Genomic DNA, 20,530 nt, shown 5'->3' on the forward strand with positions numbered 1-20,530 from the left:
AAAAGTCTTTTGAAAATCTAAGTATACCACATTCACTGGCTCTCCCCTATCCATTCTAATAGTTACATCTTCAAAAAATTCTGTAAGATTCGTCAGACATGATTTTCCTTTCACAAATCCGTGCTGACTTTGTCCGATGATTTCACCTCTTTCCAAATGTGCTGTTATCTCATCTTTGATAACCGACTCTAGCATTTTCCCCACCACCGATGTCAGACTAACCGGTCTATAATTCCCCGGTTTCTCTCTCCCTCCTTTTTTAAAAAGTAGGGTTATATTAGCCACCCTCCAATCGTCAGGAACTAATCCAGACTTTCTGCAGGTGACCTGCTTCCGCAATACTACCTGGTCCTCCATCTATCTTCATATCATCTGCAAACTTGGCCACAGAACTAATAATCCTGTCATCCAAATCTTTGTCAGCCAATCTTTGGTCTATACTAATATCTTTCCTGTAATACCATGGGCTCTTATCTTGTTAAAGCCTTTTGAAAATTCTAGTAAGTAACATCCACTGACACTCTTTTGTCTATTCTGCTTGTTATTTCCTTCAGGAATTTCAATGGATTTGTCAGGCCAGATTTCCCCTGAAGGAAACCTGACTGACTTTGCCGTATTTCATCATGTCCTTCCAAATACTCCAAAACCTCATTCTTAATAATGGACTCTAATTTTTCCAAACACTGAAGTCAGGCTAACTGGCATTTCTCTTTTCTACCACCCTCCTATCTTAAAGAAGTAGATTGATATTTGCAAAATTTCCTGTCTTCGAAAACCATTCTAAATGCTAGTGATTGTTGAAAGGTCATTACTGTTGCCTTGAATTAGTCAGAGCATTAAAGACAAAAACAGGGAGGTCATGATTCAATGTTATGAAATATTGGTCACCCTCAGCTGGGTGCAAAGCTCAGAGGGTGCAAAGGATAAATGCCATGATGTCGCCTGTGATGGAATGATTCAATTATAAAACATAAAACATTCCAGCACAATACAGGCCCTTCGCCCCATAAAGTTGTGCTGACCTTTTAACCCACTCGACAGTTCATCTAATCTTTCCTTTCTGCATAGCCCTCCATTTTTCTATCATCCATGTGCCTATCTGAGAGTTTTTTTAAATGCCACTGATATATCTCTCTACCTAGCATTCCAATCTGTGTAAAGAAATTACCTCTGACATCCCCCTCATACTTTCTACTGGTTACTTTAAAATAATACCCTCTTGTATTAACCATTTCACTATTCACTGAATCGAAGATGCTTTTCATCTTGTGCACCTCCATCGTTACAAGATGACATGTAAGGAGAAACTAAAAAAACTAGGTCTCTTTTCCCTGGAGAAGAGGAGGTTAGGCGAGGACAGGGTTAAGGTATATAACAAAATATGAGGGGAGCCCGTAGAATAGACAGCAGAAAATTCTTCCTCTCATCAGAGACGATTAAGAGTACAAGACATAAATTTTGCCTATGGAGATTTGTAGGGGATTCAAGGTGAGCCTTTTTCACTGAGAGAGTTGTGAATACCTGGAATGCAGCACAACAGGAAGTGGTGGAAGCAGAATTGCTGACAGCACTTAGGAACTGTCTAAACAGGCATTGAAGGCTACAGGCAGAGTGCTGAAAGATGGGTTAATAATGATTTGCATCCAGTTGTTAGTTTGGGCGTTGTGGCCGAATGGCTGGTTTCCATGCTGAATGACTCCATGGACGGAAAGTTAAACTGAATTCTTGCTTGCTGATTTTCATTCTGTCAAAAAATTATATCGGAACACCTCTGCTATTGCAAATGATAAATACTGCAATATAATTCCAAAAGGGTTGGGACTAAGGGGTTAATGTTTACACATACGTTCTTTCTCACTTACCTTCCTTCTGCTGGTGTGTGCAATTGCATTAGCTATCCTGGTAAAATGATTAGGCAGAAGGAACGTTTTGTTTCAATTATTGGTTCAGCTGCTGTAAGTGAATATGATAAAGGAATATCTAAGGCTGTGACATATCTTTGAAGTATTCAATGAGTAACCGCAGTGCACTTTCTCTGTAACATAACACTTTATTCTGCATTCTGTTATTGTTTTCTCTTGCACTACTTCAATGGACTTGTGCAATGAAATGATCTGTATGGATGACATGCAATGTATGTTTATCACTGTACCAATAAAAGAACATAGACAAACAAATATGGGAGTTGTGAAGTTCACTCATTGGGGACTGCTTCATCAAGCATCTCTGCTCCATTCACCAAAAGCAGAACTTCCAGGTGACCAAACATTTTAATTATGATTCCCATTCTCATTCTGACATGTCAGTCCATGGCCTCCAGTTTTGCCAAGATGAGGCCACCCTCAGGATGGAGGACCAACACCTTACATTTCATCTGGGAAGCCTCCAACCTGCTGGCATGATTATCCATTTCTCCTTCTGGTAAAAAAATAGTTATCTCCCCCATCCCCCCTCCCCTCTTCTTCTTCACCTACCTATCACCTACCCCAGTTCCTCTTCATCTTCCCTTTCTCCTGTAATTCATTCTCCTCTCCTATCAGATTCCTTTTTCCTCAGCCCTTTATCTTTTCACCTATCACCTACTAGTTATCCTCTCTACCCCTCCCCCCACATTTTTTATTCTAGTGTTTTCCCCCTTCCTTTCCAGTCCTGATGAAGGGTCTCGGCTTGAAATGTTGACTGTTTGTTTATTCCCATAGATGTAGCCTGATCTGCTGAGTTCCTCTGGCATCTTGTGTGTGTTGCTTCTTCACTCATTGTCCAGAAGAAAAGAAAGATGTTGTTGCTAAGGAAAACAGACAGGTTAAGTCTGGATCACAGAAGGATGAGTGATACAGATGAATAACAGAATTCAAATTTAAATGATGCTTAGAAGTGAAAGAAATGAGTGTATTTCACTCTCACCCTTGTCATACCATCTCCAAACCCACAGTCCACTGGTGGATCTCCCTGCCTCTGTTGGTGAGATACTCATACATAATTTATCACCTCCCACAATGAGAGCTTCAACAGTTGCCTTATCTCTCCTCTGTGGAGTGTCTTCCATAAATCAATGTGTCAACCCAGCTGCATGAATTATGTTTCATGTTCTTAATATTCACCCTATGACTTTATGTTCATTATTTTCCACCAACCTGGTTCCCTAGTTTATTGTGCATTTTTATCTCAAATCTTCATCCATTCATCTCTACCACCCATGAAGCTAGTTCTCTTCATTTGTTTATTAGCCATTCCACAAGGCCATGAGATGTAGGAGCAGAATTAGGTCATTCAGCCCATCAAGTCTACTCCGTCATTCCATCAGAACTGATCCGTTTCCCTCTCGGTTCCAGTGTCTGGCCTTTTCGCTGATTATCTTCATGTCCTGACTAATTAAGTATCTATAAACCTCTGCCTTAAATATTGCCAATGACTTGGCCTCCTCAGCCCCCTGTAGCCATGAATTCCACTGGGACCAAGGCTTCACAAAGCTTCCTCTTACTCTCTGCGGCTCCAACCTTTCATCTCCTAGTTATTCCAATTCTCTATCTTACTCTGAAATGAAATCCAGCCTCTGACGTACATTGGTCTTGGATGTTGTTCTTGAGTTGCAGCTGTGAAGTTTCTTCATTCACTGCTAAAAGTGGCAAATTGACTGTGAGATAAAGCAAATGTGCTCGGTATTTCAGAGACAGAATGGCAACTAACAACATGACATTACTGGTAAAACGAGTAGCAAATTGCAAATAACAGATTTAGTGATGTATTTGATGAAGGCAAAAAAATGCACAACAATGATACGTTGTTAAGTTGCTTTATTATTGTCACATGACCTGAGGCACAGTGAAGAACTTTGTTTTGCATGTCATCCTTAAGGATCATTTCATCACATCAGTACATTGATGTAGTACAAGGAAAAGCAAATGTGAAATACAGAATAAAGTATTATGGCGACAGAGAAATTTCCATCAACAAATCACTTGTACTACCAGAGGGAAAAAGCACAGTGCACCACTGTTACATCACCATCAAAAATGCCTACCTTGCTATTCCATGCCCAAACTTCGGAATGTCTGATCACCTGACTGCACTTCTACTCCCTGAGTATAGGCAGAGACTGAAGACTGCAGCAGCAGTAGTGAGGACCAAGAGGGTATGGATAGGGAGGGAAGCACAGGAGCACGTACAGGACTGCTTTGCATCAATGGACTGGAATGTATTCAGGGATTCGTCTTCAAATCTGGATGAGTATGCCGCAGTTGTTATGGACTTCATTAAAATTTGCGTGGTTAAGTGAGTGCCCCCAGAAACTTGTTTGTACCAAAAGCTGTGGATGAACCGAAGGTTCATTGCCTGCTGAGGGCTAGATCTGTGGCATTTAAATCTGGTAGCCCAGGTCTGTATAAGATAACCAGGTATGACTTGCAGAGAGCTATTTCAAGAGCGAAGAAACAACCGAGCAAGTTTAGAGGCGACATTGGATGGATGTAAACTCTGGCAGGGTTTGCATGACATTATTTCCTACAAAGTGAAACCCAGTCACATGAATGGCAGCAATGCTTCACTACCAGATGAACTCAACACAATCTCAATGGGTCTTCACACGGATCACCTGGATCACTTGGACAATACAAACACCTACAGTGCCTATAAAAAGTAATTACTCCCCTTGGAACTGTTCATGTGTTATTTTTTTACACCACTGAATCACAGTTGATTTGATTTAGCTTTTATGACACTGAACAGAAAAAGACTATTTTGTGTCAAATTAAAAATAGATTTATAAAGAGTGATCTAAATAAATTACAAATATAAAATAGAAAATAATTGATTGCATTAGAATTCACCGCCACGCCCCCCCCCCCCCCCCTTTAATATGACACACCAAATCATCACAGGTGCAGCCATTTGGTTCTAGAAGCCAAACAATTAGTTAAATGAAGACCTGTTTTTGGAGACCTGTGTGCAGACAAGGTGGTTCAGTTGATTGTAGTAAAAATACAACTGTAACTGGAAAGTCCAACAGCTGATAAGTCAGCATCCTGGCAAAGACTACACCATGAAGAATAAAGAACACTGCCAAGCAACTCCGTAAAAAGATTATTGAAAAGCACGATGCAAGAAAATTTCCAAGTCACTGAATATCTACGGGAGTACAATTAAGTTAATCATCAAGAAATGGAAAGAATATGGCACAGCTGTAAATCTGCCTAGAGCAGGACGTCCTCAAAAATGGAGTGACTGTGCGAGAAGGGGACTATTGAGAGAGGCCACCAAGAGACCTGTGAAAATTCTAGAGGAGTTACAAGCTTCAGTAGCTGAGATGGGAGAGACAGTGTATACAAATATTGCTCGAGTGCTTCACCAGTCGCCTCTTCATGGGACAGTGGCAAAGAAAGCCACTGTTGGAAAAAAACTCACAAGAACTCTCGTCAACATTTTGCTAGAAGGCATGTGGGAGACCCTGAAGTTATCGGGAAGAAGTTTCTATGGTCTGAAACCAACATTGAGCATTTTGGCCATCAGACTAAACACAATGTTTGGCATAAGCCAAACACAGCACAGCATGAAAAACACACCATCCCTCCTATGAATGGCTGCATCATTTTGTGGAGATATTTCCCTGCAGCAGGCCCTGGAAGGCATTGTGAAGGTAAAGTATAAAATTAATGCAGCAAAATACAGGGAAATCCTGGAGGAAAACCTGATGCAGTCTTCAAGAGAACAGCCTTTTGGGAGAGGAGTTGTTTTCCGGCAAGAAGATGACCCCAAGCATAAAGCCAAAGCTGCACAAGAATGGCTTAAACACAGCAAAGTTAATGACCTGGAGTGGCAAAGTCAGAGTGCAGACCTCAATCCAATTGAGAATTTGTGGCTGGACATGTAAAGGACTGTTCGCTCATGATCCCCATGCATTCTGACAGAGCTTCAGCAGTGTCCAGATGCACAGAGGCCTATCCACACGCTCAAGGCTGTAATTGCTGCCAAAGGTGAATCTACTAAATACTGACTTGAAGGTGGTAAATGCTTATAATCAATTATTTTGTGTTTTATATTTGTAATTAATTCAGATCACTTTGTATAGATCTGTTTTCACTTGGACAGAGCAGAGTGTTTTCTGTTGATCAGTGTAAAAAAAAGCCAAAAGAACAAAAAAAAAGCCACTATGATTCAATGTTCTAAAGCATGAAAACTTCTGGGGGTGGGGGAATACATTTCATAAGCATTGTAAGCCAGGATGCTATTCATTGACTATAGCTCAGCATTTTACATCATTCCCACAGTCCTGATGAATAAGCTCCAGATCCTGCGCCTCTGTACCTCCCTCTGCAATCTCGACTTCCTAACTGGAAGACCAAAATCTGTACGAGTTGATGATAATACCTCCTCCTCGGTGGCGATCAACACTGACACACCTCAGGGGTATTTACAACCCCCGATTGAACCCAGCCTTATAAAGTGACAACTTACAATGACTATTTAACTACTAACTGGTACATCCTTGGACTGTGGGAGGAAACCAGAGCACCTGGAGAAAACCCACGCATTCCATGGGGAGATCGTACAGAGTCCTTATAGATGATGTTTGAATTGAACTCCAAACTCCAACCCTCAAGCTGTAATAGTCAACACAGAGGTCATGTAAGGGAGGCTGGTGTCATAATGTGCTGACCTGCGGATGAGCTGTAGGCTATTTTGACGTAGAAGAAAAGAGGTACCTTGACGTGAATGTCACTAGATCTCTACAGGTAACAGGAGAAGTAGATAAGGTATTTGAGAGTATATGCGATACTTCTGAAGGAATAACATCAGAGGCAGAGTGCTCATGCCAAAACTGTCTAAAACACTAATTACATCATAGCTAGGATACTAGATACATTTCCAGCCATCGGGTTGTTTGTACACACTATGTTTTCTGACTATTACAGTGTAGAATTCCACTGTATGATTTATTGGAAATCGGATGATACAGATTACAAAAATTTTTCCAGGGCTGTAGAATTTTAGCTATGCAGAATGATTGGAAAGATAAAAATGGCTCTGCTTTTAAGATGATGGAATATTTAATTGAATTGTCAAAACATATGTGCAGGCCTCATGGAATTGATAAGAAAGATCTATTTTCTGTAGCTTAAGGACAGGGATTTGTGAATGGTATTAGAATTGAATTGAATAAAAGGGTCTTAATACCTACCCAGAGGGTGAAGCCTGAAAGTGTAGCAAAGGCAGAAATCTCAGGACACCTAGTAAGTGTTCAGATTGCTCTTGAGGTGGTAAAGCCAGCATCAAAATGGAACAAAAGCTGTGAAACATGATTGGACTAGAAAGTTTGATAGACGTTGATGCACCACGCAGTTCCTTCCACACATTAAATACTCACAAATCTGTGAAACAGTTATAACTTTATTAATAATTTAATGTTCTGCAACCAATGCAGTAATGTCACCAATAACGTTATTGAGCAGTGTGCTGGAGGTGATCAGCAGGTCAAGCAGCATCTATGAATAGGAATAAACAGTCAACGGTTCAGGCCGAGGTCCTTTGTAGACCTGATGAACGGTCCTGGCCCAAAAGATTGTTTATTTCCATCCATAGATGCTGGCAGACCTGCTGAGCTCCTCCAGCACATTGTGTGTATTCCTCTAGATTTCCAGCATCTCCGGTACCTCTTGTGTCTAATCTTCAGCAGTTGGGCTCCGAGTTTCCGAATAATGATTGCTCTTTTATACCAATATAAATTCTGTTCTATGCAGTCTTAGTTAATACATTACAATGTAGTTAGATACTGTCATCAGAACTGTGGTGATATCATGTGTCACATGACAAAGTTTGGAGCATGCATAGGAATGACAGAATGATCTAGAAGCTTGTATAGTTAAAATGTGGTTGCTGTTAGCTGTTAAACAAAAGTTCTAGTTATGTATGTTCTTCCAGAATGTGTGTCTTTATGAGTAATCCACGGTACGTGTAAAGAACACAACATGGTGTCAGAAGTCGGTCTGGAAGAATAATTTGTTTTGCTAACACGGGAAAAGTGAAGATAATTAAAAAACAAAAGCACAAACTTTTTTGTTGTTTGCTATCAGCTTTACGAATGGAAGTTTTGCAACCCCCCATTGACGCTTCAGCTGACTGGAAATGTAGCTGAAAACTGGAAAAGATTTAAACAGCGTTTTGAAATTTATTTATCGGCGATCGGAGCAGAAAATAAAACACAGAAAACAAAAGCTGCAATTCTACTCCACATAATTGGAGACAATGCAACTGAGGTATATAACCATTTTACGTTTGAGAATGGAGGTAATTTGAATCTAAAACCGATAACCGACAAGTTTGAAGCACTTTGTTTACCAAAGCGCAATGTGATGTATGAATGGTACAAATTCTTTACATGCAAACAGAAAGCTGGTCAAACAATTGATCAATTTGTTACGGAATTGAGAAATCACAGTAAAACGTGTGAATTTGCAGAGCTTTCAGACTCTCTCATTAAAGACAGAATTGTTTGCGGCATTCTGGATAATGGTCTGAGAGGAAGACGGTTAGAACAAGATTTGAATTTGGAAAAAGCTGTGGCTCTCTGCAAAGCTTTGGAGACTGTGATGTCACAGGCTAAAGAGACTTTTTTAAAATTGAGAACGGCAGCGTAGACGCTGTAAAGCACGAACAGATTAGAAAAAAGTAATGAAGCAACAACGAAACCGGCAGAGAGCAAGACGCCATCTGAAAGAAAAAAACGTGATTACTGTGGGCGGCAGAACCAACCTAAAATGTGTCCAGCGTATCGGAGAGTGTGCAACAACTGTGGTAAGAATAATCATTTTTCACGCTGTTGCAGAAGTAGAAAGGAAATAAAACAAATAAATGCAGTGCTTGAAAGTGAACTTGAGCAGTTTTATATAGATGAGCTTTGTGAAAACAAAGTAAGTAAGAATGACTGGACTATGCCATTGCAAGTGAATGAAAACATTAATCTGTTTAAATTGGATACTGGAGCACAAGTAAATGTTCTTGCAGAATCTGAGTTTAATGCATTAAAGCCAAGACCAAAGTTACATCAGACAAATATAAAAGTGACTGGGTATTCAGACATTCCAGTTAAAGGAACATGTGTGGCAAAAGTATCACACAAAAATATGGTGCACACGCTTTCATTTGTGGTCGTGCTGAAGAACGTACAGTCAATATTGGGTTTATCTGTGAGCGACTGACTTTGGTGAAAAACGTTTTGTCCTGGACAGTGACACAGAGTCAGAATACAGTGACTTGATGAAAGAGTATGAGGGTTGTCTTCCAGGAGAGCACACAATTAAAATTGACAACACAGTGCCACCCGTAGTACATTCATATAGAAAGTACCTTTTGCATTACGTGATCAACTAAAAACAGAGCTTAACAGAATGGAACGGTTAGGAGTCATAAAAAAAAATTGATGAACAGACTGAGTGGGTCAATTTGCTTGTTATTGCTGATAAGAAAAAATGGAAAACTGAGGATTTACTTAAAACCAAGAGCCTTGAATCAAGCTATTAAAAGAGAGCATTTCAAATTGCCTACTTGTGAAGAAATTATGTCACAGTTTGCTAATGCAAAGTATTTTAGTAAATTAGATGCATCCTCTGGATTCTAGCAACTTAAGCTGGATGAACTGAGTTCAGAGTCTTGTACCTTTAACACTCCTTTTGCCAGATACCATTTTCTTAGACTTCCATTTGGAATTGCATCAGTTCCTGAAGTGTATATTCACATGCTGTATGAGCACATTGAGGGCATAGATACTTCCATGGACGATATTATTGTTTGGGGATCATCTAAACAAGAGCATGACACCAGACTCAGACAAGTCTTTGAGGCAACACGCAAGGCAAACCTGAAGTTGAATAAAGACAAATGTCAGCTAGGAGAGACTAAACTTACCTTTGTGGGTGATATCATCAGCAAAGAGGGTGTACGTCCTGATCCATTGAAGGATTCTGTTATTGAGAACATGCCAAGACTGCAATGTAAAAAGGATGTTCAAAGGTTCATGGGAATGATCAACTACATGGGAAAATTCATTCCCAATGTTTCAGAACAACTTGCCCCATTGAGGCAGCTAACAGAAATGAAAAACGAATGGAACTGGAATCATGAACAGGAGAAGGCATGGCAAAATCTCAGTAAGTGCTCACCAAAGAACCTGCGTTGAAATTCTGTGATGCTGACAGACCCATCAAGATCTCATGTGATGCCTCTCAAGCAGTATTACTCTAGAAACATGATCAGGAATGGCTACCAGTGGCATATACATCTCGTGCATTATCCGAACCAGAAACAAGATATGCCCAAATTATAAAAGTATTGCTCAGTATTCTGTTTGCTTCTGAGAGATTTCATCAGTTTGTGTCAGGGCAATCTATTGATGTTGAAACTGATCATAAGTCTTTGATTGCATTGTTTCACAAACCTTTAAGTGACTGTCCTTTGCGAATTCAGCGAATGATGATCAAATTGCAAAGATATGAATTGAATATGTCATACACACCTGGCAAATTCATGTACACAGCTGACACACTTACCAGACCTATAGATCCAACAACAAAAGACAGTCACAGGAACATTATTGATGTTCAGGTATTTATTGATATGGTCATTCAAACTGTACCTGTTGCTCCCAAAAGGTTGGAACTGATGCGTCTTGAGACAGAAGGACAAAATTCTCAGTCAGGTATACAAGTGGTGATGGATGGATGGCCAGATAATAAGCATGACTGTACCTCAGAAGTACAAGAATATTGGAACCACAGATCAGAACTTTCTGTTGTGGATGGGATATTGTACAAAGGTAGCAGAATTGTGATTCCTAAAAGTCTCTGAAAAGAAATGCTTGGGAAAATTCATGAAGGCCACCTAGGTATTGAAAAGTGTAAGAGAAGGGCATGGGAAGTGATGTTTTGGTCCAGGATGAATCAAGAAATTGCAGAATTGGTGTTTTCTTGTTGAATATGCTTTAAATACCAACCTAGCAACCCTATGCAGCCACTGCATCCACATCCTAGTCCTCAGAAACCTTATCAGAAGTCAGGCGTTGATCTGCTTATAACTGACAACAAAGATTATCTATCAATAACAGATTACTACTCATTGTATCCTGAAGTGTGTGGTTTGGGCAGAAAAAAACAGCAGAGAATGTAATTACAAATCAGTTCTTTCCAGACCTGATGAAGTTTTCACAGACAATTGTCCACAATTCAATGGTGAATGCATGAGACATTTTGCTTAGGAATGAGGCTTTGTTCATACAACATCGTCTATTTTCCCCTCAGTCTAATGGATTAGTTGGGAAGTCGGTAGGAATTATCAAGAAACTGATTACAAAGCAAAGGATTGTGGAGGTAATTTTTATAAAGCTTTGTTAACCTATCATAGTACTCCACTTGAATGTGGATTTTCACTTGCTCAGCTCTTGATGGGATGCCGTTTGAGATCCAATCTGCCAATAAATGAAAGCCTTCTGAGAACAGAGGATGGTGAACAAGTGAAAAGATGGAAAGATGTACACAAAGCAAAGCAGAAAAGATACTTTGACAGATGTTCTCGTCCGTTACCTGAACTGCACCAAGGAGATGAAGTGAGGATACAAGACAAAATGAACACATGAACACAGAAAGCTACAGTACTTGAAGAAGTACAACCCAGATCATACATGGTCCAAACAGAAGAAGGACCAGCGTTAAGAAGCAATCACAAAGACCTCAAGAAAGAGCCAACTTCGGAGTTTCTGTTAACTGATGCAGACCAGACAAAACATGGAAATAGCAAGGAAACACAAGAACTGTGTGAACCACTTAGGTCTACTCATGTTCATAAACCCCCGAAGAGACTGATAGAGACGTTAAATTATTCATTTGTTTTGATTAATGTTGCTAATTGTTTTTCTTTTTAAGAAAAGTCAGATGAGATATCATATGTCACGTGACAGAGTTCAGAGCATGCGCAGAAATGACAGAATGATCTAAAAGCTTGTATGGTTAATCGTGGTTGCTGTTTGCTGTTAAATAAAAGTTCTAGTTATGTTCTTCCAGAATATGTGTCTTTATGAGTAACCCGTGGTATAACAAACACAACAAGAACCAAGTCAAACAACTGTTTAGTTCTTTCAGTTTTGATAATTACAGTACATAAATTACATAATTACATGAACAATTATACATCAAATTAAATTATTTACTGTACATGGGTCGCAACTGCTTGGTTTTGACAAGGAACAACATTAAGGATGTTATTACCATAAACTTCAAATTCAGTATTCATGTTTCCTTTTGTACAATATGGATACAGATAATTAAATAATTGCCCTGCTATTCCTGAGAGAAACAATATGAAATACCTGCTGATCGATTCTCCTTGGCAACATGAGCTCAGAATAAAGTTTTTTTTTACATGGGGTGTTTAAAGATTGAAGTGCAAAGCAGTTTCTTTTATCTTGAAAATGTGTTTACGTCAATGCACCATAAATAGTAGCTATTAATGTAATTAGATTAAAGGAGATAAGTATTTGATTTCAAGAACAAAATAATGATATTTAAAATCTGTGAGCATTTTTTTGAAAATCTGATTTTTTGCAAAACAGTATTTCAAATCTTGTTGACATCTAGTGTTGCTGAAGGACAGAGCATTCATGCACAATGAATCAAAACATATTCTTCAATTAATATTCCTTGATTGTAGGAATTATAATTTCATTCATTATGCTTTGCATTTAAACAAAATCATGACCAACCATTTGTTTCCAGGGTGAAGAGATCCTGCAAACAAAAGATATTTTATCTACAATAGAAAAGGAAGGTGACAGTATTGCCGTGATTCTCTTCAGCGGAGTACAATATTACACTGGACAGCTTTTTGACATGCTTTCAATAACAAGAACAGGGCATGCGAAGGTGAGTCGAAGAGATCAACTGAGTTTCATGTTGCAGCGTTCACCAAGCTTGGCAGTTAGTTTGCAGACATTTAATCACCTGTCGCGGTGACATCCCCAGTGAGCAGTCACTGCTGTTTCCCTCTGGGAAGACTGGTGTTTATGTAGACTGCCCCTTCACTTTAACTGGAGCGCTGCAGAGGTTCGGGCGCAGGCAAACATGAAGCAGGCACGAGAATTTTTAGAAGCGTGGTTCTCTTCTGATAACTCCATAAACAAACATATCAAAATAGACTCCATCTACAACACCCCCCCCCCCCCGGGTCAAAGAAACACAGGCTAAAAGAACTCAAAGGTCAATTGAATGGGTAGCCAATCAGGACTGAGGCAAGCAAATAGCAAAGGATGCTATATAAATAAGAGCACTCTCGGAGAGGAACACCAACAAATGTGCACTGACGATGTCACCTTGATTGGTGATGAAGCGTTTGTAAGTTAATTAGATTCAACATTATTGTCATTGTGCCGAGTACAGATAGAAAGCCAAAGAAATGCGATTAGCATCTAACCAGAAGTGCAAAAGACTAGTGTTATTTACAAAGTAACTGTGAGTAAAAAGTGCTACAGCACACAAATATAAAAGTACTGAGACAGTCCAATATGAGTGCAATACTGTTTAGCGCTGTGATGTGAGGTTCAGCAGGGTCACAGCCTCAGGGAAGAAGCTCTTCCTGAGCTTCATGGTGTAGGAGCAGAGGCTCCTGTAGCACCTAGCAGATGAAGAGTTAGAAGTTCATAGCGCGAAGCGCAGAAACAAATATCACTGTGATGATTGTACGCTCTAGTATCAATTGTTTGGTGACAATAAAGTAAAGTTAGGGTGAGATGCATCTTTGATAATGTTTTTCGCTCTGCCCAGGCAGCGTTTATGGTAGATGTTCTTAATGGTGAGCAATTGGGTGTCCATAATCACCACCCGCTGGAGTGCTTTGCGGGTTGCTAAACTTATCAAACACCACTACATCAAACATCTCAGCCCGAGATACCAATATTCACTATCCAACCTAGAACAACAGAATATTGAAATTGAGATTTATCAACATCTGAAAGGAGCTAATAAAGTTACATTGTGGACAGATACTGAAATACCAGCAGGTATTAATATACAGCAAAATAGAAAGTAGGTAAAAAGATCACAAGGGATATTACAGGCAGACAGGTTGCTTTCTGTTACAGAAGTCTGGAAGTATGTTTTTTGAAAAGCTACTAAAAATGGGTATAAAATGACAGCTTCAAAGATCACTTGAGAATGTCAGAGAAGAAGTTTTCAGAAGAAGAAAGGGACATGAAAGTACTGAAGTAAGTCATTTAATATGAACCTGGGTAAGTGTCAGTATTTATAGAACAACTTTCATGTCTTGAAGAAGGTAGGCAGCACTTTTCAAATGCCAATCTCCTATTCTTGCTGTAAAATAACTGACAACATCAGAAAACCACTGGGGTTGGGAAAGAGCCGCCCTTTTGGTTGGATCTCAGAGCCAACTGCTGTGCAAATCTTGCTCATCTTTGCTATGCTTTGAATACTGCAAGCTGTTCAAAATTAAAACATGCAGGAACAATCCCTTATCAGTTGCTGGCCACATCGCATTGCAGTGTCACTTGTTAATTTGCTCTGTACCCTACAATGTTTAATATATGTACTTCAGTTACGTGCAGTTCATTTGTAAGTTTCATTCTTTCTTTCCTGAGTTATTGTGTGTTATGTGTATGTTTATGTGTACTACTGTGCTTTACACCATGGTCCGGAGAAGTGTTTTATCATTTGGCTGTATACATGTATATATAGTTAAATGATAATAAACTTGACTTGACTTGAAAGTACCTTCCTCATATCTAAAATGCTGGCTTAGCGTGGAAGTTAGGTGATTGCAACTGGCAAATTTAAGTGAGGTCCCGATTTACAAATATAGCTCAAAACAAAATGATCGAGTCACAAGGCAGGCAACAGGGGCAAGTCACTGGGTACCTGTTTCAAGAAGACTCCTAAAATCAGTCCCACAGTTACAGTAAATTCAGAGCATAATGTTGGGATTTCAATTATCTCCCTCACCCACTGCATTATTTTGACTTCTTTCCAGATGGTTACCTAGAGAACAAGAAACACCTTAGTTACTTAAGGATCCAGTATTCACTACAGGAAGAGTAATTTCATTTAACCTGACAGGACACAAGCTGTGAGTCATATGAAAATTACATGAGATTCAACCTAATCTGTTGTCACAATGGGATTATCACCTTGCAGCTATGTAAATTGTAGCTCGGTTGCTGCGGTTCTCAGTTCTGCAGTACAAGTTTCTAATTTCAATTTGCATTCCAGCTCTAAACGCATGATTTACGTCAATGTTCTGATACAGGTTTGAGAGAGCACCCGTACTTTTTCCCTTCACTTCTGCAGCTTATACATTATTCAACTGTATAGATACTGGGAATCTGAAATCAAAAGTGAATTTGAAGTTCAAAATAAATTTTATTATCAAAGTACATATATGTCACTATATACAACCCTGCGATTCATTTTCATTCAGGCATACTCAGCAAAACTATAGAATAGTAACTACAACAGAATCAATGAAAGATCAACCAGAGTGCAGAAGACAACAAACTGTGCAAATGCAAATATAAGTAAATAGCAATAAATGATTGGAACATGAGATAACAAGACAAAAGAGTCCTTAAACTGAGACCATTAGTTGTGGGAGCTTCTCAATGGATGGGTGAGTATAGTTATCCCCTTTTGTTCAGGAGCCTGTTGGGTGTGGAGTAGTAACTGTTCTTGAAACTGATGGTGCGAGTCCTGAGGCACATGTACCTTATACCTGATGGCAGCAGCGAGAGAAGAGCATGACCTGTGTGGTGGGTGGTGGGTAGGGAGCTGTGATGATGAGGGTTTTACCTGTGATGTACTGGGATTTTCTGTTCAAAGGCATTGGTGTTTCCATACAAGGCTGAGATGCAGCCAGTCAATGCACTCTCCAATGCACGTCTATAGAAGTTCGTGAAATTCCTAAGGAAGTTGAGGGGTTTCCATGCTTTCTTCGCAATTGCGTTTCTGTGCTGGGTCCAGCACAGATCCTCTGAAATAGTAACACCCAGGAATATTAAAGTTCCTGACCTTCTCCACCTGTGCTCCTCTCAGACACTATTGCTTTGGAGACACTTTATGTTAGGTCTGTTAGAAATGTCCTGGTAATATATAGGTGATATTTTTTCCCATTCAGGCCTGTTGGAATAATGGCATATTTGACGGTTTAGCTGCTGATCAATTTAATTGACTGTTTCTCCCTTGGCATTACAAAGGAACAGATGTTCTTTTGTTTTCATTGCAGAGAATGTGGCAGGCCCATTCATCAGTTTTCTATTCTTCCCTTATTTCAGATAATTTCTAATATTCTCAGCTATCCTCATCTGATATTTTATCAGTTACGTTTTGCTTATTTGTCTTTTTAGGGTATCTGTTGACTTCACAAGATATCAGCAATCCCTTATCTCCGTTTTGCTAACTACTTTCTTTCAATCTGCAGGGTAAAGTGTGTCAGCATTTTCACTGCTTTTTTTCCCATCATTCCATTCAGTTCAGCTTCCCATTTTGTGCTTGCAGGATTCCATCTTCTATAAAATCATAGAAAGTTCTCTTGACATTAGGAGAACAATTAACCCATTTAGTTTGTGTTGATTGAAAAAGAGCAGCCCAATTTAAACTTATTTACCAGTACCAGGTCTATAAACTGTAGATAAGGGCTTTTGACATACATATCCATACAAAGTTTGATGAGTGTTTCTGCCATTTCCCCCCTTTCAGACACTGAGTTCCAGATGTGAACCAGTCCCTTAGTAAAATTAAATTCTTATTCTGCATATAATACTTTGATTTTTGAATCAAACCTTACTGTGTTCTGACCTCTCTGATAAATAAAGCATTGCATTCCATTTACTTTAGCGTTTTTTTCATAATTATACAGCAATGGATCTCAAATAAGTCTGGTTGCAGCCTCATTGTCTACAAAGAAAGTTAGAGCCGTCGAACATTACAGCACAGAAACAAGCCTTTTGGCACTTCTTGGCTGTGCCGAACCACTTTTCTGCCTAGTCCCACTGACCTGCACCTGGAACATGTCCCTCCATACACATCTCATCATGTACCTGTCCAAGTTTTTCTTAAATGTTAAAAGTGAGCCCGCATTTACCACTTTACCTGGCAGCTTATTCCACACTCCCACCACTCTGTGTGCAAAGAAGCCCCCCCCCATTTTACCTTTAAATTTTTCCCCCTTCACCCATGTCCTCTGTTTTTTTCCTCCTTAGCCTCAGTGGAAAAAGCCTGCTTGCATTCACTCTATCTATACCCATCATAACTTTATATACCTCTATCAAATCTCCCTCATTCTTCTATGCTCTAGGGAATAAAGTATAACCTATTCAACCTTTCTCTGTAACTCAGTTTCTCAAGATCCAGCAACATCCTTGTAAATCTTCTCAGCATTCTTTCCACCTTATTAATATCCTTCCTGTAATTCTGTGACCAAAAATGCACATAATACTCCAAATTCAGCCTCACCAATGTTATAGCTTCTCTAATTCTTCCATAAACAAGGGAGCAAGCACTTTTGGGAAAGAAGGATATGAACCTAATGCAGGCAAATAGGATTAGATGTGCAGAAACATGGCATAGGTGAAGTGGGCCAATGGATTTAATTCTTTTCTATACAACACTCAAGAGAATTTTTTTTAATCCTGCAAAAGCCTTTGTTAGTCTCTCCACTCTCTGTCTGGCAATCACGTCTACCAAATGCGGGACTTCCCAGTCTCCAAGCATTTTAATTCCGATTCCCTTTCCTGTTCTGACATGTCAGTCCATGGCCTCCTCTTGTGTCATGATCAGGCTACCCTCAGGGTGGAGGAGCAACACTTCCTATAAAAAAAATCCCTCCCCCTCTCCTCTCCTATTCTGCAATCTGCCCCGTTACCTCTTCCCACCCGCCTATTACCACCCCCTTCGTTCACTCCTCCCTCCTGTTCTCCTATAATCTACTCTCCTCTTCTGGAGAAGATTCCTTCTGCTCCAGCTGTTTACATTTCCTACCTGCTTTGCTTCATTTATCATCTTCTAGCTATCCTCCTTCCCCTCTCCCCATCTTTTTATTTTGGTGTCTTCCCCCTCCCTTTCCAGGCCTGAAGAAGGATCTTGGCCCAAAATGTTGACTTTTTATTCAGCAGTTAATGTCTGACCTGCTGAGTTCCTCCAGCACTTTGGATTTCTAGCACCTGCAGAATTTTACCTTTCCTCTAAGGTGGAGACATGCTGTACCCATATTGTGGTCCTACTAGTGTCATCTCCATGCTCTTATGTCTTGGGTAATAAAGGAAAGCATTTTTCATGCCACTATAATCCGTTTATTGATATCTCAATTAATTCTGTATCTGATTGGCTTAACATTTAGGACTTCACTGAAAGACTTGTTAAAGTTCATATAGATTACACACACACACACACACACACACACACACACACACACACACACACACACACACACACATATACATATACACAAACATTTTCCCTATTGACTCTCAAATTCTTAAATATTTCATAGTTATCCTTCCACAAATCCATGCTGACTGCTCTAATTAAACTGTATCTTTTTAAACTAATGTATATACAATTGCTTAGAATTGATTCCAGTAATTTCCCCACCATTGCAGTTAAACTATAGGTCAGTAATTAATTGATTTATATTTTCCTCTCTTTTAAGCCAGTGGTATAAGGCCAACAGCCCTCTCCACTGAAATCTCTCTTGCAGCCAAGTAGGATTGAATACCATATTTTGAGTCTCTGCAGTTTGCTTTCTTGCTTCTTTTAACAGCCTGTGTTATATTTCAACTGGAGGAACAAATAATCCTGATGCAGGGTCTTGGCCCATTACAGTAACAATTACTTTCCTTCCACAGATTCTGCTTGCTGTGCTGAGTTCCTCCAGTATATTTTCTGTTGCTCCATATTTTAGGGTCTGTAGTCTCTTGTATCTTTACCTTTCAAAAGGATTTCATCACCTATCCATTTTCAAAGATGCTTAGCTCCTTAATACTTCCTCTTTTATGATGTAAAAATCTAATTATTTATCTTCATTAAAATTAGCATCATAGCCCACTTTAGTGAAGACAGTCACAAGCTATTCACAATGAAACGTATCCTCATTCTCTGCTTCCATACTCACTTTATTTTTTTTTGGTCCTTCCTTCCCTAGTCCACTTGATCTTTATTAACTTATAAAATAACTCAGATTTTCTTCCTAATGAAAGGTCTTGGCTCAAAATATCGACTGTTTTAATCTTTAGCATAGATGCTGCCTGGCTTATTGAGTTCCTCCAGCATTTTGTGTGTGTTGCTTTGAATTTCCAGCATCTGCAGATTTTCTTTGATTTTATCTGTCATTATTTTTCATACCTGACTTTACTTACTGCTGTTACTCACTGGCATTAAGGGCAACAATTAAGGTTCTCCATCTCTGTCTGTCCATATTGTCACACACAGATGTGCAAGGATTCTTCATTGCCGTTTCCAGAACAATTGTTTTTTTTTCACCAGTTGGGCTTGTTAGCCCTGAGATGAACCCCACAAACCTAAAGGAATAGTTCTTAGTCGGGCCTCTGCCCTTTGACCTGTTTGGCATTGCTGACCCTAGTAAGAGTCAAAGCACAAGACCCTGACTACTCCAGCCTACATCGCCTTCCTGATCATTGAGGCATGCAAGCCTGCAAACTCTACAACAAGGTTATGGTCGTCTTGGAGAACATCTTGACTTTGCATCTCCATTTTAAGATTTCAAAGACTCTGTCACGACTTAATATCCGGAATCGTATCTTTTCCATTGCAGTCAGGAGAGGAATGGATTATGCTCCATTTACCTGGCCAAGTGCAACCTCAATGATTCGACAGTCTAAATCGGGGGTGCTCAGCCAATTTTGTGCCATTATCCAAGGGGGTCCATGAACCCCAGATTCCTTCTGTCCATGACAGTACAGCCAGCTCATCTTTGTGATGTCAGAGATAACTGGAGCACCCAGCAAAAACACACGCAGTCGCAGAGAAAATATGCCAATTCCACACGGGTGAAGTCTGGATCAAACCCAGATGCCAAGAACACCAACTGCTTTGCCACAGCAAATTAAAATTTGCCCTTTACCAAGGTTTACTTATCTATCTATCAAACCAGTTAAACCAAATTGAAGGCCAGCAGAAACATTACCTTTTGTAATTCCTTCTAATACGTACTGAGTGGCAGGGTGGAGATGCGTCGCTACCAAAGTATGTGTTAGGCCTTCCTTCCCTCCACTAGCCTGCCGGTCACCCTTGGGCAAGGTGTAGCACCTGCTTAGCCCCCGATCAGGGTCATGTAAAGCCATGGAAGCAGATGGTAGATGGTTGTATGAGCAGCCGATGCATATCAAAAGCCCTGGTTATGTGACCACTAACACCAGGCAGACAATTTCTGAAGAGTATTGATAATGGCTGGGGTCACCCATCTTGTAAAGACACTGCCCAGAAGAAGGCAATGGCAAACCACTTCTGTAGAAAAATTTGCCAGGAACAAT

The 20,530-nt window shown here is 39.7% G+C and overlaps 1 protein-coding gene across 1 annotated transcript in view; it reads left to right on the forward strand.

The window, feature by feature from the left end:
* kynu (kynureninase) overlaps positions 1-20,530 on the forward strand; it is a 236,497-nt gene that overhangs the window by 127,589 nt on the left and 88,378 nt on the right. The window contains exon 7 of the mRNA XM_059970252.1: positions 12,756-12,902. Coding sequence (XP_059826235.1) covers positions 12,756-12,902 — 147 coding nt within the window. The remainder of the gene's footprint in view (positions 1-12,755; positions 12,903-20,530) is intronic.

This window comes from Hypanus sabinus, chromosome 5 (genome assembly GCF_030144855.1).
Source record: "Hypanus sabinus isolate sHypSab1 chromosome 5, sHypSab1.hap1, whole genome shotgun sequence".
Taxonomy (NCBI): domain Eukaryota; kingdom Metazoa; phylum Chordata; class Chondrichthyes; order Myliobatiformes; family Dasyatidae; genus Hypanus; species Hypanus sabinus.